The 21,533-nt window shown below is 39.2% G+C and overlaps 1 protein-coding gene across 11 annotated transcripts in view; it reads right to left on the minus strand.

Moving 5' to 3' along the window:
* The window catches only part of VPS13B (vacuolar protein sorting 13 homolog B), a 922,277-nt gene that overhangs the window by 578,741 nt on the left and 322,003 nt on the right, over positions 1-21,533 (minus strand). For all 11 annotated transcript variants that reach the window (XM_073330465.2, XM_073330462.2, XM_073330464.2 and 8 more), the window contains exons 18-19: positions 7,603-7,737; positions 6,544-6,717 (exon numbers count right to left, since the gene is read on the minus strand). In XM_073330465.2, the coding sequence (XP_073186566.2) occupies positions 6,544-6,717; positions 7,603-7,737 (309 nt within the window). The remainder of the gene's footprint in view (positions 1-6,543; positions 6,718-7,602; positions 7,738-21,533) is intronic.

Genomic DNA, 21,533 nt, shown 5'->3' on the forward strand with positions numbered 1-21,533 from the left:
TGAGGGTCAGAGCCAGTGTCAGAAGGCAGATGCCACAGCCGAAGGTCAAGCCATAGTCAGAGCCAGGAATTGGAGCCAAAGGTCAGATCCAGGTTACCTGGGGTCAGGGAAGGTTGGAGCAGGGCCAGAATTAAGTGCTGTTGCTGGGAAATATTTTTGAGCAGATAGCACCCTGCCACTGGCCTTAAGAACAAGTCTGTGGATCCTGTCAGCCAATCAGGCTGTTATGCCAATCAGGAGGTTCAATTCAGGCCCACCTGTGCTCAATAGACTGCCTGCGGTTAAGCTAGCAGAGAAGCAGGTTAGCTGCAGGCCTTGACTAAAGAACATAAGCACCTGGTGAATCAGGGTCACATACAATTACTAAAAAGTTATTAAAAACTGTTCTGTGTTTAAAGATTTTGTAATCAAGTTTACTCACATTATGCAAGTCACTTTTTTATGAGGAAGGAACAATTAACACACAAAGTCTCCACTTTCAAAAAACTATACACATGAGATATAGTACAATTACTCATCATGGATAATGTGTCTGTAGACAGCACTTTTCATTTACTAACAAATCTCAAATGCTTAAAATATACAGAATTGACAGCACACTCATTACCAGTAAAACATTCATTTTGGCAAGGTTTGTAACTTGGGAACTTTTCTAATTTTAGCCTCACACTCCAAGTATATTAACTGTTGTTGTCAACCCAATTTTGAAAACTACAGGCAATAGTTAATGGAACTCATCTTAGAATGTATAACTGCCTGAAATCTAATTTACCTTATCCTAACAAAAATACAATATAAACATTGTACTCTCAGGAACATATATTACCTGGTACCAGGATTTTTTTTAAAGGCAAAATAATGAGAATAAATTATATTTTAAAAGTAATTAAGAGGATAAAAATGCTTTGTGCTGCAACTGCAGAGTTCGCAAAAGACTGAGTCCTGGCAACTATCATAATCCTTTTGAAATTGTTGATATTAAGATTAAAGATCACTTTGTTCCTGTACTCCCACAACTAGTTGGTATGGTAAAGAGATCAGATCCATAGTTTTATATGTAACATCTTTAACATTTGCACTCCTTTCTGTGCATGTGATTAAATGTAACATTTTGAAATCCCAAAGTTCTGAGAAAAACATAAATCCTTGTCCACAGCTGCTGTTTGACTCTGGAAACATATGCATTTTCTTTTCAAGCATCTACCATCTAAAAATCCCAAAGGACCTGAACTGGAGAACACCTGCATCTCTTCATTTAGTTCCAATAACAGAGTCTAAACTTCAAAATTACAAAAATAGACGCTATGTTCAGCTGTAGTTACATTTTGCCCCTAATTCCTGTGAACAAAAATGCTAAGAGCATGAAATCATTCGGGCAAGCTCTGTCATCGAGAGGATAAGGTTTTTTGCACCAAAAGCCCAGTGGGAACATGACAGAAAACTGGCAACAATTATAGATAAAGTACATAGCAAAAGTCCTCAGGGATAGGAGAGGAAATGTAATAAGATAGATGGGTATAATTTTTACGCATTTGTGCCCAAACCACAAATGTGAATTGTCTTTATTCACTACAATATATAAGCAGTCTTACTTACTTGTCATGTCAAAAATATTTTAAAAGGTACTTCAAGCAGTTCATTGAGATTTTACTTTTTTTTAAAGACATACATCTAAATTTAAATTGAAAAATTTATAAAACATTGTTCTAACTTTAAAAAACTAACTTCAGCTAGAATTTACAATATTCCAGACCAGAGTGGTAAAATGGAAAAATAATTGCCATTGATAACTTCATTTTAACCCTTGGGCTTTAAAAAAAAAAAAAAAAAAAAAAAGCAAAATTGGATTTTAAGCCCACCCTTTCCTTTCCAATTGACCCTACTGAACAAAATTAACCTTTGCATAGTAGGAAAAATATCAAATAACATTGTTACTAGTGTTATAATTTATGACACTTTTGAAAATTTCAGTGCACTCTTTTTCATAGGATTTTTTTGGAAGCTGAGAAATATCCACACACTCAAATTACTCTGAAATTGAGTATTTATATTTTCAGAGATTTGTGAAATTATGCATATATTTCAAATACTTTTAAATAGCAGTATCTGAAAATGCTTGAAAGGAAAGTCACTTTAAGGAAAGGAAGGGAAAGAAAGGAAAGTCACTTTAAGTTAATGAGGCACTACCAATTCCTAATTAACATTTAAAATAGTTTGAAAATGTTTATTCTCCACTGTTAGTAATTCCCTCATAAAACTAGAAAAATCTTTTATCATCAATTTGGTCCTTGTTTACTAGATGCACTAATTTATATCAAATGAACCCAAAAGTAACACGATTGCTTTTGTTTACTTCCTTGCTTTACTAAGGTAGTATTCAATATTTAAGTTCAGTTCAAAGAAGATCATTTACTAATTATATTTATTTTATTGCCTTCTGATTTAAGTAATAAAAAGCATCTGTACAAAGGCTCTGAGTGCCTTGCCAATTATTTAAGAGTACAAAATAAAACAGTTTACCCCATCTTTTCAGTAGAAGCTCAAAATTCAACACAAAGGACTGGTCTACACTAATGTTATAAATTGATCTAAGTTACACTACTTCAGTCATAAGGAGACGCTCTATTGTCAATATAGCTTCCACTTCTTGTGGAGGTGGAGTACAGACATTGACGGGAGAGTACCCTCCCATCGACTTATCGTGTCTTCACCAGACACACTAAATCGACACCGCTGCATCCATCACAGTAGTGCCAATACTCCCATTCATCTTCAAAGTCCCCCATCCATCTTCAAACGCCAAGTGAAACTAATGGGCACCACACCTTGCTTTGAAAGTCAATATACCCAGGCTATTTCAGATAGGGGTAGAAGGGCATTATCAAATCTTATGTCCCTTAAAGAAAATCCTGCCAGTCATCCCCGCTCTATTATATCACATTATTATATGCTGTGATCTAGACAAAGGTGAGGGAGCACTAATGCTACAAAGATATTCATGGGACCAAAGACTATTAAAAAAAACCACTCACCAATCTATTGAAACAGATGAATGATTACAGAATTAAGAGTGTTAACATACAAAGTTACATTTAAGGGTCAGAACTGTTGTTAGTAAAATCACAATTAACTGTTATTTTTATATTAGAAAATACTTTGCTATCTGCACAAGGCAAACTGATACTGCTGTATCACACTTTTTTATAAACACACAAATGTAAAAAAAAAAACCACTATCAAAAGAATCAGCCCTTGTTAAGAAATTGTTAATACAAATGGGCTATTATGTATAATTTTTCCTTTTTCCTGTTAATGCTTTTGTAAAAGTCATTTTACCGAGATTCAGGTTTCTCTACCAGGTTACAATCACTGTAATTTAATATTAATTCTGTATTATCTTACTCCTCACACCATCACCTCATTAAGTTGAAAATAGATACAAAAATGTGAATGTAGGGTTTATTATTAATTAATTATTATCATTCACTTTTTGATGACATTTTTGGCATGTACTTCCAAATTAATATTACCTCTTTTTTTTAAACTGTGCAGAGTCTCCTCCTAGCAATTTATACCCCGTTTAAAGACAGTGTACCCACTCCACTAGTTGTGTATACCAGAAGTTGATTCCCAATCTAAATAGAGAATTACAGTATAACCCAGTCATCTCTCCTTACAGAAAACAATCCTTTCTGTACTATGACAAAACCTCCTGTCTACACCATAGGTGCAAAATTAAGTTAGTCATTCTTCCTTCACTCATACTTGCAACAGAAGGAACTGTAAGAACTTCATCTGCAAGGTATTTTCAATTTTCTTCCAAGATCTGGAAAATTGTCCTTTATTCTAATTAATCTCCCATGTTACTAGTTCCAATATAGGCCACTGAGAAATATATCTGTAATTAATCTATCTTTGGCCTTTCTGGTCATATTTCTTGCCTTGATTCCCAGAAGGGTAGCACAGCATCCTTTTTTTCTTTTTCTGGATCATATATTGTCTGGTCCATGTTCTTCACTATCAAATTACCAGTAGAGAACAATTGTTTCTATTTCTCCTCTCATAGGAACTTTTCCATTCTTCTTCTAAATTGGTTGCATCATAATCTTTCAATACCCTCTTCATTTTCCATATCCATCCCAATGTAGTTTAAACCTATTATAGCTCTCAAACTATCCAATTTAGCTTTAATGGTTTCTGTTCATGGTTTCAGATGATGCTCACAATACCCTTTGTACACTCATAAATGGAAAACAAATACTTTGTGCGTATGTAGCTGTCATGGCCTTCATTCAAAAAAAGGAAAGGAAAGGATAGAAAATTGTCCATTTTCAGCATTGCACATTCTTTAGCAGCCATTCAATTTTATAGATTCATGGATTCCAAGGCCAGTATGGACTATTGTGATCATCTATTCTGACCTCCCGTATAACGCAAGCCACAGAACTTCTCCAAAATATTTCCTAGAGCATATCTTTTAGAAAAACACTCAATCCTGATTTTAAAATTGCCAGTGATGGACTATCCATCACAACGCTTGGTAAAAAGTTCCAATGGTTAATTACCCTCATAGTTAAAATGTTATCTTATTGCCATCTGAATTAGTCTAGCTTCAACTTCGAGCTATTGGATTGTGTTATCCCTTTCTCTGCTAGATTGAATAGCCTATTATCAAACATTTGTTCCTCATGTAAGTACTTATAAACTGTGATCAAGTCACCCCTTAATCTTCTCTTTGTTAAACTAAACAGATTGAACTCCTTGAGTCTATTGCTGCAAAGCATGTTTTCTAATCCTTCAGTGATTCTTGTGGCTCTTCTCTGAAACTCTCCCATTTGCTAAGAAAAACTAGTTACTTGATTTATGGCATTTTAAACTCACACATCTGTTAATTATTCACCTACATGATACTCACTGTAACTCCTTATTAGGACTTATTTTGTTGCTGCCTCACTTTAACTGGCCTCTCAGTGTCCATGTACATAAATCTGGCCCTATATTTGTTTTTTGTTTTTAATTCTCTCAAACATGCTCTTCCAAAAATCAATTAAATTTGTTTTTAAAATCTCAAATATTAAATGGTACTACTTTTAAGGTAACCTAAAATATATTTAAACACTCTAAATAATAATAATTATAATTTATATAGTGATGGTAGGTATATACAGTCCTTTAAAATGAGTCATATGATCTAGTCAAACACAAGATCCTTGAACTGAGACACTTACGAAGAAACGACAGAAAAGGTACAAAACGATACAAATGTTATGAACAAGTGCCATGAACAGTTAGTGGTGTGCAGTGATTGAAGTTAGAAAACTGCTGAGAAATAGGTAGACGTTCAGAAGCTTTTCCAAGGAAGGAAAAGGGGATGTTTGAAAGTTAATGGCTCCAAGCACTTGTTCATTGCACTACTTGAACTACCTAACATAATCATCATAAAAATCCTGCTATAAATATTTGAAACCTGACTGGGCAGAGCTTTAATACAAAGACAATTTAGTGAAGACAAAACAGAAAACAAAACAAAAAAAAACAGACTACATACAGCACACATAGGACAAGATATTCAAAGGGATCCTAGTATAGCTTCCATGTGTACTTTGTGCTCTCAGAAGTTTATTTTTGTTTTGCAGTGCTTTGTGCAAAGTTAATTTTATGGTTTCCCTGGTACAATCAGTATATTTGTCAGCTTCCTATATTCTTTAAAACAGTGTCAAGGGTTACAACATCATTTTAAAAATAGGAAAATATGATGACTACATCAGCACATATTAGCAGGGGGATGTAAGACCAAATACGGTACCTGAAACGTCTTTTATATAATTGTTTTTAACTAACTGGATTTCAAATTTCCAAAGTCCATTTACACAGACCACCAGTGGCCAATCTTTTGTTTAAATACCACAGAATTCATGAGAATGCTACATGAATGCTCATACCTACACAGGCATTACCAAATCTTCCAAACCAGCAACTTCCTTCAACTCCTATACAAGCTATTCAGAAACTCTAAACTTGCTTACCATTTAAATCCACAGCACTGTAGCAAGATAGATGAGGCTAAATGTATGGTTTCCAAACTGTTTCCAAAATTGTCACTTTTTACTATGTGGATTAACAAATTTTTAATGGCAATTATTTATGCTACAGATTTACATCAGCCATTTTGAATCCAGTGTCAACTCAGGAACTAACTTGTTGCTTTTGTATATGAAACCCTAGTTAGATAAGAAACTGGAATAAAATTAACATCTACAACATGGATTTTGTCAAACTAAAAAAAAAAAGTAGGCAGAAGACAGTATATAATTTTTTCAAAAAGCAAACAAAGTCAATTAGGAATGCACTATCTAAGAGAATATATATTACAATGGTGTGTTTTGTTTTTAAGTTTCAGAGTGAACTAGAGTGAAGTTATAATATGTGCAGTATGTGAAACTCTGGGCATTTGGCACATTTTATATCAAATCCCCCTTTCAAAAACTACATTGGATATGAAAATGTAATGTGATACCAGCTTAACAAGAGTTTTGCACTTACCAGAATTATGGCAGTAGTCCATATACTGTGGACTCTGGATTGTAAAGGCTACCATATCTGGAGCTAAGAGAGATTCTGGCTTTCTACTTTCATTGAGCCATTTGCTGCTGTGTAGGTCTCTGGTGTCAGAAGGGCCTTGAATTAAAGGAATCAGCTTCTCTTTTCCACCATCACCTAAATAAAGATTAAACTCTTTACACCTTTTCTTACAAGATAATTCAACACTAACTTTCACTAGCCTCAGCAGGACAGCTATTAAATACATAAGTATAGAACAAAGTGACAAAATACAAAGAATGAACAGCATTTATAAACTTGTTAGTAGTAAAGAACTTCCTTGTAAAGTTATTTTGCAAATGTTTTTATCTGCAGAAGAATTTAAATTAAAATTTAATTTAAAATAATGTTCCCAGATAAACCAATCAAGTCTCATTAAATAATTTGTAAATTACTATCTCCTGACTAATAAAACACTCACTTATCTCAACAATCACCTGGGAATTCCTAAATCACATTTAATTATAATTACTATGTTGAAAAAGCTCTAAACACTGACTACATATGGTATTTGTATGGGTTGAAAATTTTTACTGTATATACATCTCTTCACTAGAAGCAGTAAAGATTCATTACATCACAAAACCTCTGAAAAACTCCACAACTGAAAATTTTACTTGTGTCTTTTTTGAAAACGATGGGACAGATTTTAAAAAAATCATAATATACATTCATAATTAGTGAGGCAAAACACAAAACACAAATGTACTGTATCATTTGAAAATCCAGGTTTTCATATCAATTTTCTTCAATGTTGTTAGACTCTGTTTTTTTAGTTCAAAATCCAACAGGTTTTAATTTTATCTATTTGTCATCAAAATTGAATTTACTATAGTCATGGTGTATCATCTTGGCACAATTAAAAAAAAGAGAATACAAAAAAACCCTCTCTGATTCATAGGAACAATGAGTAAATTCTTGTTTCAGTAACTCTCCTTGTAAAAAGCAAGGCCAATTCTCCTATACAGGCAATAAAGTTTTACATGGTCCAGCTGCACATACCTGGGGCTTTGGCACAAATTTTTATTGATCCCACGGTCCCAGAGGCACATTTGACCAATGATGTGCTGCAGTACTTCAATTCAACATTCTGGACTGAGCCCTCAAGAGTTGGCATGGGATTCTTAGATTTCACACCTAATAAAAGAAAACTGCAAATGTACTAGCCTGTTGAATTTAAATATTTTTATATTCCTTCACCAAGGTATTTAAACTTAATTATACTTTAATTATCCACGTTAGATGTTCTTATAGCATTTTTGTTGCTATTCATAGCTGACTTTGTGAAGTGAGAGAATATTGTTATATACTTTTATACATATACATATAATAATGCACAAAATATTTATTTGTTCTTATTTTTATACACATATGGCAACTTACAACTTTTAGAATAAATATGTATATACACAAATCCATACAATTTTGTTTAATTTTATAACTGAGCCATGACACTTCAACTGCTCTCTATCAACATTTTTGTTATAATCCTTTAATTTGAAGATCTCAAATGACTAAATTTTCAGATGACACTTAGAAAACAGGGTTTCATTCAGTAGCAACATCAAAACATTAAATACGTGCAGCTGAGTAGCACAGCAGGTTAGTGCACTTGCCATTTCACTACGGAAACCAGAGTTCAAACCTTGCCTTAGGTCACACGTCAAATACGTATGGTGGTCTCTTCTTAGCCCCCATTTGTGCACACAGAAAGCTAAAACACAGTTTGGAACAAATCGGTGCTATTGGCAATCTCTTCTGAAGAGATGCCTAGAACTGTAACAGCAGGGGATATTGCAGGTCAGGACTTAGGTACATTGGCAGAGTTCTATGGGGAAGCTGACAACACCACCCACCCACACCAGCTCAAGTCAGCTCTATTATTCCATAGACTTTCACCATCAGAAAAACTACATTTACTTACAAATTATAAAAAAATTAGTTTGACACTTGTAAAGAGCATGAGGCGGGGGAGAAATTGAAGTACGATTTTATAAATGAATATTTCCCTACACAGAACTGATACTGAATTCAAAAATTAGATTTGACAAGCATTTTGTTCATTATGCAAGCATTAGCCTAATATGGGGATCATTTCTGTGCATAGCTAACACAGTATTTCTGCCAGAATCCATATTTATACAAAGAAACTATTATGATCCATCAGGCAAAAATACTTCCAAAAAAAAAAAAAGGCACTTTTATATTTTCATGATAGATGGACACAGTAGGGCAACTGGATAAATATATATTTTAAGTCCCCTAAATACTTAACCAATTATATTTTCTTGCATTGGCTCTCAAAGACACTTGCATTAAAGATTATTCTTTTGATTATTTTAAGTAAACAGGAAAAAAAACATACCCAGCACTTAATTTACAAAATGACAATAGTCAGAAAATTCAAAATTAAATCTGAAACTCTGTGATTAGTACATTTCATTGTCTAAATATTAGAGCACATTCAGTCAGACTTGTATAATCACTTGCTGCTCAGAGTCCTTTGCAACATACCTGTACCATGGAATAAACTAAAAATTAAATTACACAAGTAATCCCTCTACAGTCAATTAACACAATCACGTGAATGGCAACAGTGAATTCCAAATGAACCTATTAGGGCTTTCACACAATGACAACTCATGTAAGGGTTGCAGTATTGGGGAAAACTTTGGGAGTATTATTTAAATTAGGAGCTATGGGGAAAAGTGGAGAGTACCAAAGTACCTTATTTCAGAGTGGTAGCCGTGTTAGTCTATATCAGCAAAAAAAACCGAGGAGTACTTGTGGCACCTTAGAGACTAACAAATTTATTTGGGCATAAGCTTTCGTGGGCTAGAACCCACTTCATCAGATGCATGGAGTGGAAAATACAGTAGCAGGTATAAATACACAGCACATGAAAAGATGGGAGTTGCCATATCCAGTGGAAGGTCAGTCTAACAAGACAATTCAATTAACAGTAGGATACCAAGGGAGGAAAAATCACTTTTGTAGTGGTAACGAGAGTGGCCCATTTCAAACAGTTGACAAGAAGGTGTGAGTAACAGTAGGGGGTTATTAGTATGGGGGAAATTAGGTTTTGTAATGACCTAACCACTCCCAGTCTTTATTCACGCCTAATTTGATGGTGTCCAGTTTGTAAATTAATTCCAGTGCAGTTTCACATTGGAGTCTGTTTTTGAAGTATTTTTTGTTGAAGAATTGCCACTATTAGATCTGTTATTGAGTGACCAGGGAGATTGAAGTGTTCTCCTACTGGTTTTTGAATGTTCTGATGTCAGATTTGTGTCCATTTATTCTTTTGCGTAGTCCTTTATGTAAAGCAATTAAATTTGCTAAGGACAGCTTATGTACAAATGAAGTTAAGAATCACAGAATCATAGATTTTAAGGTCAGAAGGGACCATTATGATATAATATAGGTATAGATATATATAGAGATATATAGAGAGAGCAAAAATTATAATATCACAGAATAAACTGTAGTGGGTCAAATAATTAGTACTTCTAGTCAAGTAGACACCAATACATGATATGAATATAGAAATTGCTTTTGTGATAAATAGGGTAGCTCCATTTTATGGACATCCACAGCCAGTTAGCTATAAAACCCCTGTTAGTAGCTGTTCTCTACTTGGTTTACCTGTAAAGGGTTAAAAAAGCCCATAGGTAAAAGGAAGGGAGTGGGCACCCGACCAAAAGAGCCAATAGGAGGGCTAGAACATTTTAAAATTGGGGAAAAACTTTCCCTTTCTCTGTCTGTCTGTTGTTCTCCAAAGAGAGGAGACACAGAGCAGCAATGCTGTAAGAAGCTTTAAACCAGGTATGAAAAATCATCAAATCATACCTTGAACCTACTTATCTGAAAACCCAGATATGTAAGTAGATCAGGGAATGCGTAGGAAGATGTGATTAGGTTTATCTCTTTTATTTCTGTATGGCTTGTGAACTCCTCTGTGCTAACCCCAGGTGCTTTTGTTTTGCTTGTAACCTTTAAGCTGGACCTCAAGAAAACCATTCTTGATTCTTAATTATTATATTTCCTCTTTTTAAATTTAGCAATAGCCTAAGTATTTCTTTCTTTTTGTTTTTAATAAAATTTACCTTTTTTAAGAACAGGATTTTTGTGTGTGTGTGTTCTAAGAGGTTTTGTGCATATGTGGTTTAATTAGCTGGTGGCAACAGCTGATTTCCTTTGTTTTCTTCCTCAGCTCTTCCCTGGTGGGGGGTGGGGAAAGGGCTTGAGGGTACCCCACAGAAAGGAATTCCCAAGTGCTCCTTCCTGGGTTCTCAAAAGGGTGTGTCTGTTTTTTGCACTTGGGTGGTGGCAGCATCTACCCATCCAAGATCAGAGAGAAGCTGTAACCTTGGGAGTTTAATTCCAGTCTGGAGTGGCCAGTATTAATTTTTAGAATCCTTATGGGCCCCACCTTCTGCACTCAAAGTGCCAGAGTGGGAAATCAGCCTTGACAGCTATCTATCTATCTTAGGTACTTATGTGGCTCCCACTGTACTATCTAAGTGCCTCACAATCTTGTAACATGCATCCCACAAGATCTTTGTGAGGTAGGGAAGTACTCATATTTCCATTTTAAAGATGGTGAATTGGGGCATAGAGAGACTGAGTGACTCATCCAATATTATATAGGAAGCCTGGGGAAGAGCTAATAACTTAAACTAGGTCCCCCAAGTCCCAATCACCCTAGCCACTGGACCATCCTTCCTCTGCAATATTAGATCAAATTAGTGGTCCATCTGGTCCAGTACCAAACTCTTCAGAGAAAAGTTTAAGAAAACCTATAGCAGACAATGATGACACCACCTCTGTCACAATCTGGCCCCATCCTGCTCTCTGGACGGACCCCAGTCTGTTGTGACTGAATCCAACCACTAAGCCCCATGTGCTTCTAAATCGTTTTGGGTCTGGATAATGACTGATCACTGATCCTGGCTCTGGGTCTCCCTAGCTCTGGGTTTTTCCCAGAGGCAGATTCTGTGTCTGACAACCTTCTTGGGCAGTGGGACCCTACAATCTAGCCACCAAGACCACAGAACCAGTGCCAAAAGCTTCCCAAGTGCCCAGATGCTTGGACCCATTCCCCCACCCCTACCCCCAGGAGTTTGTCTGGCTGTGGGAGCTCTGGTTTCTTAGTGCCACAGTCACTGGGTGAGCCATGCCTTACACACTGTTTAATCCGATGAGTGCCAGGTCTGGCTTTCTACACCTCACTCTGAATTGAACCACATGGTCTAACCACGCTTAGATTGGATCTCTGGGCTGCAGTCCCCTGTTTACCAACCATGTTAATCTGACAGGTCTGGCACCTGTAAACCTTCGTTCTCCAGGCACTTGTGGCAGCAGCTGATTACAGTGACACAAAAACAGCATCACTAAATAAAAGTAGCATTTAATTGCCAAAGGAAACATAGCATTTAGGAAAATGGATTAACACAACAAAAAGTCCTATATGCCCATTTCCTTACCTAAACTTAACATTTGGGTTGGGAGACCCACCCCGTTTGCTACAGTCCCTGTGTCTCTCTTTGTCTGTGAGTATCAGGCCAAGTCTACACTTACAGCAGAGTACAGGCACTACACATGTAGGCAGGCTGTTTCCACACTTGTCACAGTGATGTTCAGCTACACACCTCAGGGAAAGGCTCTGGTAGCTCCCCACTGCCAGAGCCTTTCACTATGGTGAAGAAAAGCTTTGGTTGGGGGTGGCAGTGGGATGCTACACTGCTAACAATAGCAACGTTGACATGGGAGGCACTGCTTGGGCATGTAGAGAGCTGTCTCAGGTATACATCCTAAGGGTTCAAGCATGTAGGGCACTCTTGTGTAGTTTACTCACCTAAGCAGTGTCTTACTGTCTACACTACTATTTATACCCATGCTAGTTGCATGTATAGTGTCTGTACTCTACACATCACTGTAAGTGATGAGAGGAAAGTGATCAGGAACAGCCAGCATGGATTCACCAAGGGAAGGTCATGCCTGACTAATCTAATCGCCTTTTATGATGAGATTACTGGTTGTGTGGATGAAGGGAAAGCAGTGGATGTATTGTTTCTTGACTTTAGCAAAGCTTTTGACACAGTCTCCCACAGTATTCTTGTCAGCAAGTTAAGGAAGTATGGGCTGGATGAATGCACTACAAGGTGGGTAGAAAGCTGGCTAGATTGTCGGGCTCAACGGGTAGTGATCAATGGCTCCATATCTAGTTGGCAGCCGGTATCAAGTGGAGTACCCCAAGGGTCGGTCCTGGGGCCGGTTTTGTTCAATATCTTCATAAATGATCTGGAGGATGGTGTGGATTGCACTCTCAGCAAATTTGCGGATGATACTAAACTGGGAGGAGTGGTAGATATGCTGGAGGGCAGGGATAGGATACAGAAAGACCTAGACAAATGGGAGGATTGGGCCAAAAGAAATCTGATGAGGTTCAATAAGGATAAGTGCAGGGTCCTGCACTTAGGACGGAAGAACCCAATGCACAGCTACAGACTAGGGACCGAATGGCTAGGCAGCAGTTCTGCGGAAAAGGACCTAGGGGTGACAGTGGACGAGAAGCTGGATATGAGTCAGCAGTGTGCCCTTGTTGCCAAGAAGGCCAATGGCATTTTGGGATGTATAAGTAGGGGCATAGCGAGCAGATTGAGGGACATGATCGTTCCCCTCTATTCGACATTGGTGAGGCCTCATCTGGAGTACTGTGTCCAGTTTTGGGCCCCACACTACAAGAAGGATGTGGAGAAATTGGAGAGAGTCCAGCGAAGGGCAACAAAAATGATTAGGGGACTGGAACACATGAGTTATGAGGAGAGGCTGAGGGAGCTGGGATTGTTTAGCCTGCAGAAGAGAAGAATGAGGGGGGATTTGATAGCTGCTTTCAACTACCTGAAAGGGGGTTCCAAAGAGGATGGCTCTAGACTGTTCTCAATGGTACCAGATGACAGAACGAGGAGTAATGGTCTCAAGTTGCAGTGGGGGAGGTTTAGATTGGATATTAGGAAAAACTTTTTCACTAAGAGGGTGGTGAAACACTGGAATGCGTTACCTAGGGAGGTGGTAGAATCTCCTTCCTTAGAGGTTTTTAAGGTCAGGCTTGACAAAGCCCTGGCTGGGATGATTTAACTGGGAATTGGTCCTGCTTTGAGCAGGGGGTTGGACTAGATGACCTTCTGGGGTCCCTTCCAACCCTGATAGTCTATGATTCTATGATTCTAAGTGTATACTAGCCTCAGTCAGTTTGGGTGTCCGCCTCAGATTGATAACAACCAACTCCCTCATCCTTGTTCCTGAGGCTAGCATCTTTCAGGTTTAGGATCCCTTTGATCCTAGATTTTAGTTTGGGAAGAATACGTTACCTGACTAGCTAGAGCTAGTCAGGAGTTATCTTCAAATCAGAAGCTTCTCATATTTTTTCCCCAGTGAGCCTTATCTTAGTCATTGTCTAGTCTTTCCTGACAGTTTCACCTTTAGCAGCCTCCTTTGATTTAACGCTTTGCAGTCAGGCAGGTTAATATCAAACTGATAACCAGAAGACATATGATATTTATAAAAAATATTCTACAGCTCCCACATTCTCCACACCTTGATACTTCCTTCAGGGAGAACATGGCAATAAAGCAATAATACAAGCTTAGCAGAAGAATTTCTTAACCACAAACACTTTTTAAAAGCACAAGAGTTACAAATCCATAGAAAACAACAAACAATCCTGATAGCAATCCCCATGGTCTGATCTCACCTCATCTGAGAGGCCTGGTTCTAATCAGCATCCTTAGGTAAGGCAGAGTGTCTCTTGTCTTTGCTTCTTTCCACTCTGTAACCTTTACAGCCCACTCTCCTCTAGAATACGGACTAAAACCCAGAATTCTTAAAACCCCAAATGTCTCTGCCATTTAGCAAATACCTGTGAAACCCACTTTGACAGTGTGTATCCTAACTCCCTAGTGTCTGGTCCACAAAGAGAGAGCCTACTACATATAACAGTTACTCGGTCAGCTCAAGTGGTAAAGGTCTGCATGTAGGTCTAAAGGTTCTAAGCTTCTTAATGACCAATGTGAGCCAGTAATTTCTATTTTTTCAGGTTTTTTTTTTTAACATTAAAAAAACCTTACATTAAAAGAACTATAAGCAGTGGTGAGATGGAGCCGGTTCCCACCGGTTCACTAGAACCGGTTGTTAAATTTAGAAGCCCTTTTAGAACCTTTGTTCCGCGAGGAACAACCGGCTCTAAAAGGGCTTCTAAATTTAACCGGCCAAAAGTGGCGCCTTAGGCGCCGACTCCATGGGTGCTCCATGCAGAGCACCCACCAGCAGCTCCCCACCCCGCCCCTGGCCCCAGCTCACCTCACCTCCGCCTCCTCCCCTGAACGTGCCACCCCGCCCTGCTTCTCTGCCCCCCGCAGGCTTCCCGTAAGTCAGCTGTTTGCGCCGGAAGCTGGGGCGGGCTGAGAAGCAGGCAGCGGCTTCGCACTCAGGCCCAGGGAGGCAGAGATGAGCTGGGGCGGGGGGCGCGAGGAGGGCCACCCGCGCCGCAGCAGGTAACCCTGGCGGGGGGGGGCACTCAGGGGAACCGCTCCTGCCCCAGCTCGCCTCCGCCACCCTCGGCCTGAGTGTGAAGCCACCGCTGCCTGCTTCTCAGCCCTCCCAGGCTTCCCGCCAAGCAGCTGATTCGCGGGAAGCCCGGGGAGGGGGCGGAGAAGCAGAGTGGGGCGGTGCGTTCAGGGGAGGAGGCGGAGAAGCAGAGCGGAAGTGATCTGGGGCTGGGCGCAGGGTGGGGAGCTGCTGGTGGGTGCTCTGCACCCATCAAATTTTTCCTGTGGGTGCTCTAACCCCGGAGCACCCAGGGAGTCTGAGCCTAAGGCACCACTTTTGATGTGATCAGTGGTGGGAGTGGCCGCTTCCCCTGCTCCACCCCTAGCTATGCTCCTCTGCCCCTAGGAGCCAGAGGGAGCTGCCGGACGCTTCCTGGGAGCTGCCCCAGGTAAGCACCACCGGGACTCCCCACCTCGCCCCCCAGCAGGTTCCTCTGGCTCTTGGGGGGGGGGAGGATGGCACCCACTACAGTGGCCCACAAGACCCTCCTGCCCAGTTCTGGGGGCAGTCAGGGGACAGGGGTGGATGGGACAGGAGTCCTGGCGGGGGGGCATCAAGGAACGCGGGGGGTTGGATAGGGCAGGAGTCCCGGGGGGCAGGGGTGGGCAACAACCCCCTCATGGGGTGAGGAGGGAACCAGTTGTTAAGTTTTTGGCAGCTCATCACTGACTATAAGGTTGCAAAGTCAAGCACTCCAAAGTTAGGAATACAGGGATTCAGGTTGCCTGTGCAACCTTAAACTAGCCCTCTTATGCATAAACAGTCTTTAATTACACAATCTCATATTTTTTTCCACAGAACATCTGGCATTTCCTAATTTTAGTGCTTGACTTTGCAACCATAATGTTTTAAGTGTAATGTATTTGTACATGCTTGTACACAATTATGTACACCCATGCATAAACACAAATAATTTAGCACTGTAAATAATTCTATCAAATTTAACTGTAGATATATTCATTTCATTACCAATGTCTAATGCTTTTCAAAAAAGTTAGCAAGCGTTCCATTGTTTTTGTTTTATACGAAACAATCAAAAGAAGGTCTGATCAGTTTTGGGCCTTTATAATTCTGAGTCCTTCAGAAAAATAATCCTAGCACTTGCAAATGTCATTACATGCATTTCTTCAAATGACCTTTTATGTCCTTTTCTGGATGTTTTTAATCTCAGTTATATATTTTTGAAGATAAGGCAAAGAAAAAGATAGACACCATACTCCAACTCACACTGATTTGTTCAATAGTCAAGAGGCTAAATTCATTCCTGTAACATCACTCAAACTCAGTTACACAAGGGATGACTCTGGTATGTTATATTTTCTACCATCACTTTCTAACCTTTTTTAATGCTTCTAAATCATTTTTAGAAATATGCTGTGCAGTGGGCAGCTGTCCTCACTGACCTATCCAAAATAAACTTTACTGGTCAAATCCTGCTTCTTTTTCTCATGTGACAAGCCTTATTAATATCATTCCTTCTTGCCAAGGATTTCTTTTTTTAAGTTATTATTTCCCAATCTATTAAACCACTTCTTCAATGATAATATACTGTGTTTGTAAAATCAAAGTCCTTATAGCTGTAGTAAAAAGAAAAGGAGTACTTGTGGCACCTTAGAGACTAACCAATTTATTTGAGCATGAGCTTTCGTGAGCTACAGCTCACTTCATCGGATGCATGCCGTGGAAACTGTAGCAGACTTTATATATACACAGAGAATATGAAAAAATACCTCCTCCCACCCCACTGTCCAGCTGGTAATAGCTTATCTAAAAGTGATCATCAGATGGGCCATTTCCAGCACAAATCCAGGTTTTCTCACCCTCCACCCCCCCCACACAAATTCACTCTCCTGCTGGTGATAGCCCATCCAAAGTGACAACTCTTTACACAATGTGCATGATAATCAAGTTGGGCCATTTCCTGCACAAATCCAGGTTCTCTCACCCCCTCACCCCCCTCCCAAAAACCACACACACAAACTCACTGTCCTGCTGGTAATAGCTCATCCAAAGTGACCATTCTCCCTACAATGTGCATAATTAAGGTGGGCCATTTCCAGCACAAATCCAGGTTTTCTCACATCCCCCCCACCCCCATACACATACAAACTCACTCTCCTGCTGGTAAAACCCCTTCAAAACTGACCACTCTCCAAGTTTAAATCCAAGTTAAACCAGAACATCTGGGGGGGGGGGGGGCTAGGAAAAAACAAGAGGAAATAGGCTACCTTGCATAATGACTTAGCCACTCCCAGTCTCTATTTAAGCCTAAATTAATAGTATCCAATTTGCAAATGAATTCCAATTCAGCAGTTTCTCGCTGGAGTCTGGATTTGAACGCATCATTAAGGATCTACAACCTATCCTAAAGGATGACCCAACACTCTCACAAATCTTGGGAGACAGGCCAGTCCTTGCCTACAGACAGCCCCGCAACCTGAAGCAAATACTCACCAACAACCACATACCACACAACAGAACCACTAACCCAGGAACTTATCCTTGCAACAAAGCCCATTGCCAATTGTGCCCACATATCTATTCAGGGGACACCATCACAGGGCCTAATAACATCAGCCACACTATCAGAGGCTCGTATACCTGCACATCCACCAATGTGATATATGCCATCATGTGCCAGCAATGCCCCTCTGCCATGTACATTGGTCAAACTGGACAGTCTCTACGTAAAAGAATAAACGGACACAAATCAGATGTCAAGAATTATAACATTCATAAACCAGTCGGAGAACACTTCAATCTCTCTGGTCACGCAATCACAGACATGAAGGTTGCTATCTTAAAACAAAAAAACTTCAAATCCAGACTCCAGCGAGAAACTGCTGAATTGGAATTCATTTGCAAATTGGATACTATTAATTTAGGCTTAAATAGAGACTGGGAGTGGCTAAGTCATTATGCAAGGTAGCCTATTTCCTCTTGTTTTTTCCTACCCCCCTCCCAGAAGTTCTGGTTTAACTTGGATTTAAACTTGGAGAGTGGTCAGTTTTGAAGGGGTTTTACCAGCAGGAGAGTGAGTTTGTGTGTGTATGGGGGTGGGGGGGATGTGAGAAAACCTGGATTTGTGCTGGAAATGGCCCACCTTAATTATGCACATTGTAGGGAGAATGGTCACTTTGGATGAGCTATTACCAGCAGGATAGTGAGTTTGTGTGTGTGGTTTTTGGGAGGGGGTGAGAGAACCTGGATTTGTGCAGGAAATGGCCCAACTTGATTATCATGCACATTGTGTAAAGAGTTGTCACTTTGGATGGGCTATCACCAGCAGGAGAGTGAATTTGTGTGGGGGGGGTGGAGAGTGAGAAAACCTGGATTTGTGCTGGAATTGGCCCACCTGATGATCACTTTAGATAAGCTATTACCAGCTGGACAGTGGGGTGGGAGGAGGTATTTTTTCATATTCTCTGTGTATATATAAAGTCTGCTACAGTTTCCACGGCATGCATCCGATGAAGTGAGCTGTAGCTCACGAAAGCTCATGCTCAAATAAATTGGTTAGTCTCTAAGGTGCCACAAGTACTCCTTTTCTTTTTGCGAATACAGACTAACACGGCTGTTACTCTGATAGCTGTAGTAGAAATCTTTGTGATATGCCTTGTTTCCCCTCAATAAAAATATATTTAAAACATTAAGTAATAGAGGTTGGGAAGTAGCATATAGAAAAAGATTATAAAAATATGCTCCAAATAATATTTGTGAAGAGGTAACATCTGCACATCAAAATACTAATTCATAGTCACTAACTCACAAATATATAAACACTACCAGTGTTTTAACTGGACTAGTGATGGTGAACTCAATGTTAAGAATTCAAAGAGGTAACCATATCTACTACTGTGTACTAATAATGGCCAAATTCAATTTCCCCAAACCAAACTGCTGGAAAAGCACATTTGGAGAAAATTCCTTAATATCAAAATAATTGTTTTGTATAATGGCTTATTCTGGAGCATACAAGAATAGGAGGCTACTGGTGATTTAGTTTTCAATTACACACAGGTTTTGGTTCACAAAGTAAGTGTGGTTGAGCCACTAATTAACATTTTCTACAAAATAACTGTGGCATTCTTGCCAGAGAGATCATACTTAGAGGTATAAGACATAAATTTCAAGAAGGGTGTTTTAAAAGTGAGGACGTTAGATGAAACGGCTTGAAAGGCAAGTTAAAATGCACATATGTAAGAAGTTCAGCTACTAAACTAAATATGTATCACTAAAACACCTGATATACTGAACAGCTAAAGGGTGGTATGTATGGTGTCCATCTTTAAAGAAGAAGTTAAGGTTAATTCAGTGAACTATAACACCAATAAGCGCAAACCTGAAAGAAAACACTGAGCATTCAAAGTAGCCAAAATTAACTTCCCTCAACTTAGACAGCACTGGGCAAGTTCAGGTGATTGATGACAAGATGCAAAACCTCTAAGTCACCAGTTTAGCTCAGCTTGGTAATAAAAAAAACAAAATTGTTTGCATTGCTCCTCAAGACACTCAGTTTGCTCCTCCTTCATCCTCATTTTCCTTGGTCTTTTTGCCAAAGAAAATCAGTCCCTCCTCCTCAGCATCTTGTTCTCCCTTAGTTTCTATGGCTGTGTTTTGTTTCTGTAAGACTCTTTCACCATGTCCTTTGGCAGTTCCTCCTGCCCTCCCCTGAGAATTCTTTGAGTCTCTGCCAGTGTCCCTCAAAGAAAAACCATACACATCATTCCCAGGTGACCTCACCTGCTCATAACTAGCAGCTGTATGCAGATATTTCAGGCTGTATATATCTAACACACTCTCTCACACACACACACACAATTTTTCATGAACCAAAAAGGCAGTTTTGGGGAGGAGAGCAGGATGTGATGCCATCATATGCCAAATACTTCCTGTGTCTTACACATGACATTCACCCACCTTGTCTCTCTAAACGGAAGTTGGTAAAATAAAAGATATTACCTCACCCACCTTGTCTCTCATATGCTGGGACCAACAAAGCTACAACTACACTGCACTGCACATGACATTTTAATGGCTAGTATCAACCAAACAATGCTCTGTAAGATTTGAGAAATATTTCAGTGTACGTCTGAAGAAAAAACACAAATTTTGAAACCATTGCAAAAACAATATTGCCAACACTACAAAAGTTTGATGTTTCCTACCCATTGTATGTTTAGGTTTATTCAAGACTATGCTGCATACATGAACAAAGTCTGAAACCTCTTCTGCTTAAACTTGTAAACTTGTGCATCAAGCTAATTTCCTGCTTAAACTTGTTTGGGGACATTTGGATATAGAACTTTAATCACAACTTATTTTGTTCTACCTCGTTTAAAAAAGGGGGGGGAATAAAAGAGATCATTTATAAACTATGAGTGTAAGGAAAACCTAATACAAGCCTCAAATCAGATCTTTTTACATAGTACACACACTGAATGCGTTGAAAACTGGGTAATATCTCAGTCTCAAAATGTAATTGTAAATGGGAAATCATAATCAAGTGTGTGTATTTCTACTGGAGTCCCACAGGAATTGGTTCTTGACCCTATTCTGTTTAACAATTTTATTAATCACCTGCAGAAAGCACAAAATCATCACTAATAAAATTTGAAGATGACAAAACATTTGTGGGGGGGTCAGGGGAGTAGTAAATAATGAAGACAGGTTACTAACAGAGTGATCTGAACCTCTTGGTAAACAGAGAACAGCAAACAGCATGCGTTTTAAAAAGGACAAATGTGAAGGTATACACTGAGGAGCAACGAATGGAGGCCCTACGTACAAGATGGGAGAGCTCTTTCCTGGGAAGCAATGGCTCTGAAAAAGACTTGTGGGTTGTGACTCTGGCAGACCAGATGCCTACTCTTGCCAAGGCTTTAGACTTCAACTAAACAGTGACAAATTCACTGCTGGAAACCAGTCTGTTTCACCTGTGTGTTAGTATTGTTAAGATGAGTATTGGACTTATAACAATGTGTTTAGACTTTATGAAATGTTTGTGAATTGCTGCATGCATTAATCTCATTTATATCTTTAACCCAAGCTACAAGGTAGTATTTATGTTTTTGCTTTGTAACTGTAAAAAATGTTTGCTCTGAAGCTGTGAACCCAGATGGAGGAATCTTCTCCTGCCCATCAAGAAGGGCATTGTGGGACATCACAATACAAAGATTTTGCTAACTACCCCTTACGCCCATGGAGAGGCTACATGCGAAAGGGTTCGTCACATCAGCCTGAATTCTGGAAGGAGGAAATAAAATTAGCTGACAAGAAAAAAATTGTCAGTCATCTCTTTTGCAGTTTGAACTTTCACAGGA

This window comes from Lepidochelys kempii, chromosome 2 (assembly GCF_965140285.1).
Source record: "Lepidochelys kempii isolate rLepKem1 chromosome 2, rLepKem1.hap1, whole genome shotgun sequence".
NCBI classification, from domain to species: domain Eukaryota; kingdom Metazoa; phylum Chordata; order Testudines; family Cheloniidae; genus Lepidochelys; species Lepidochelys kempii.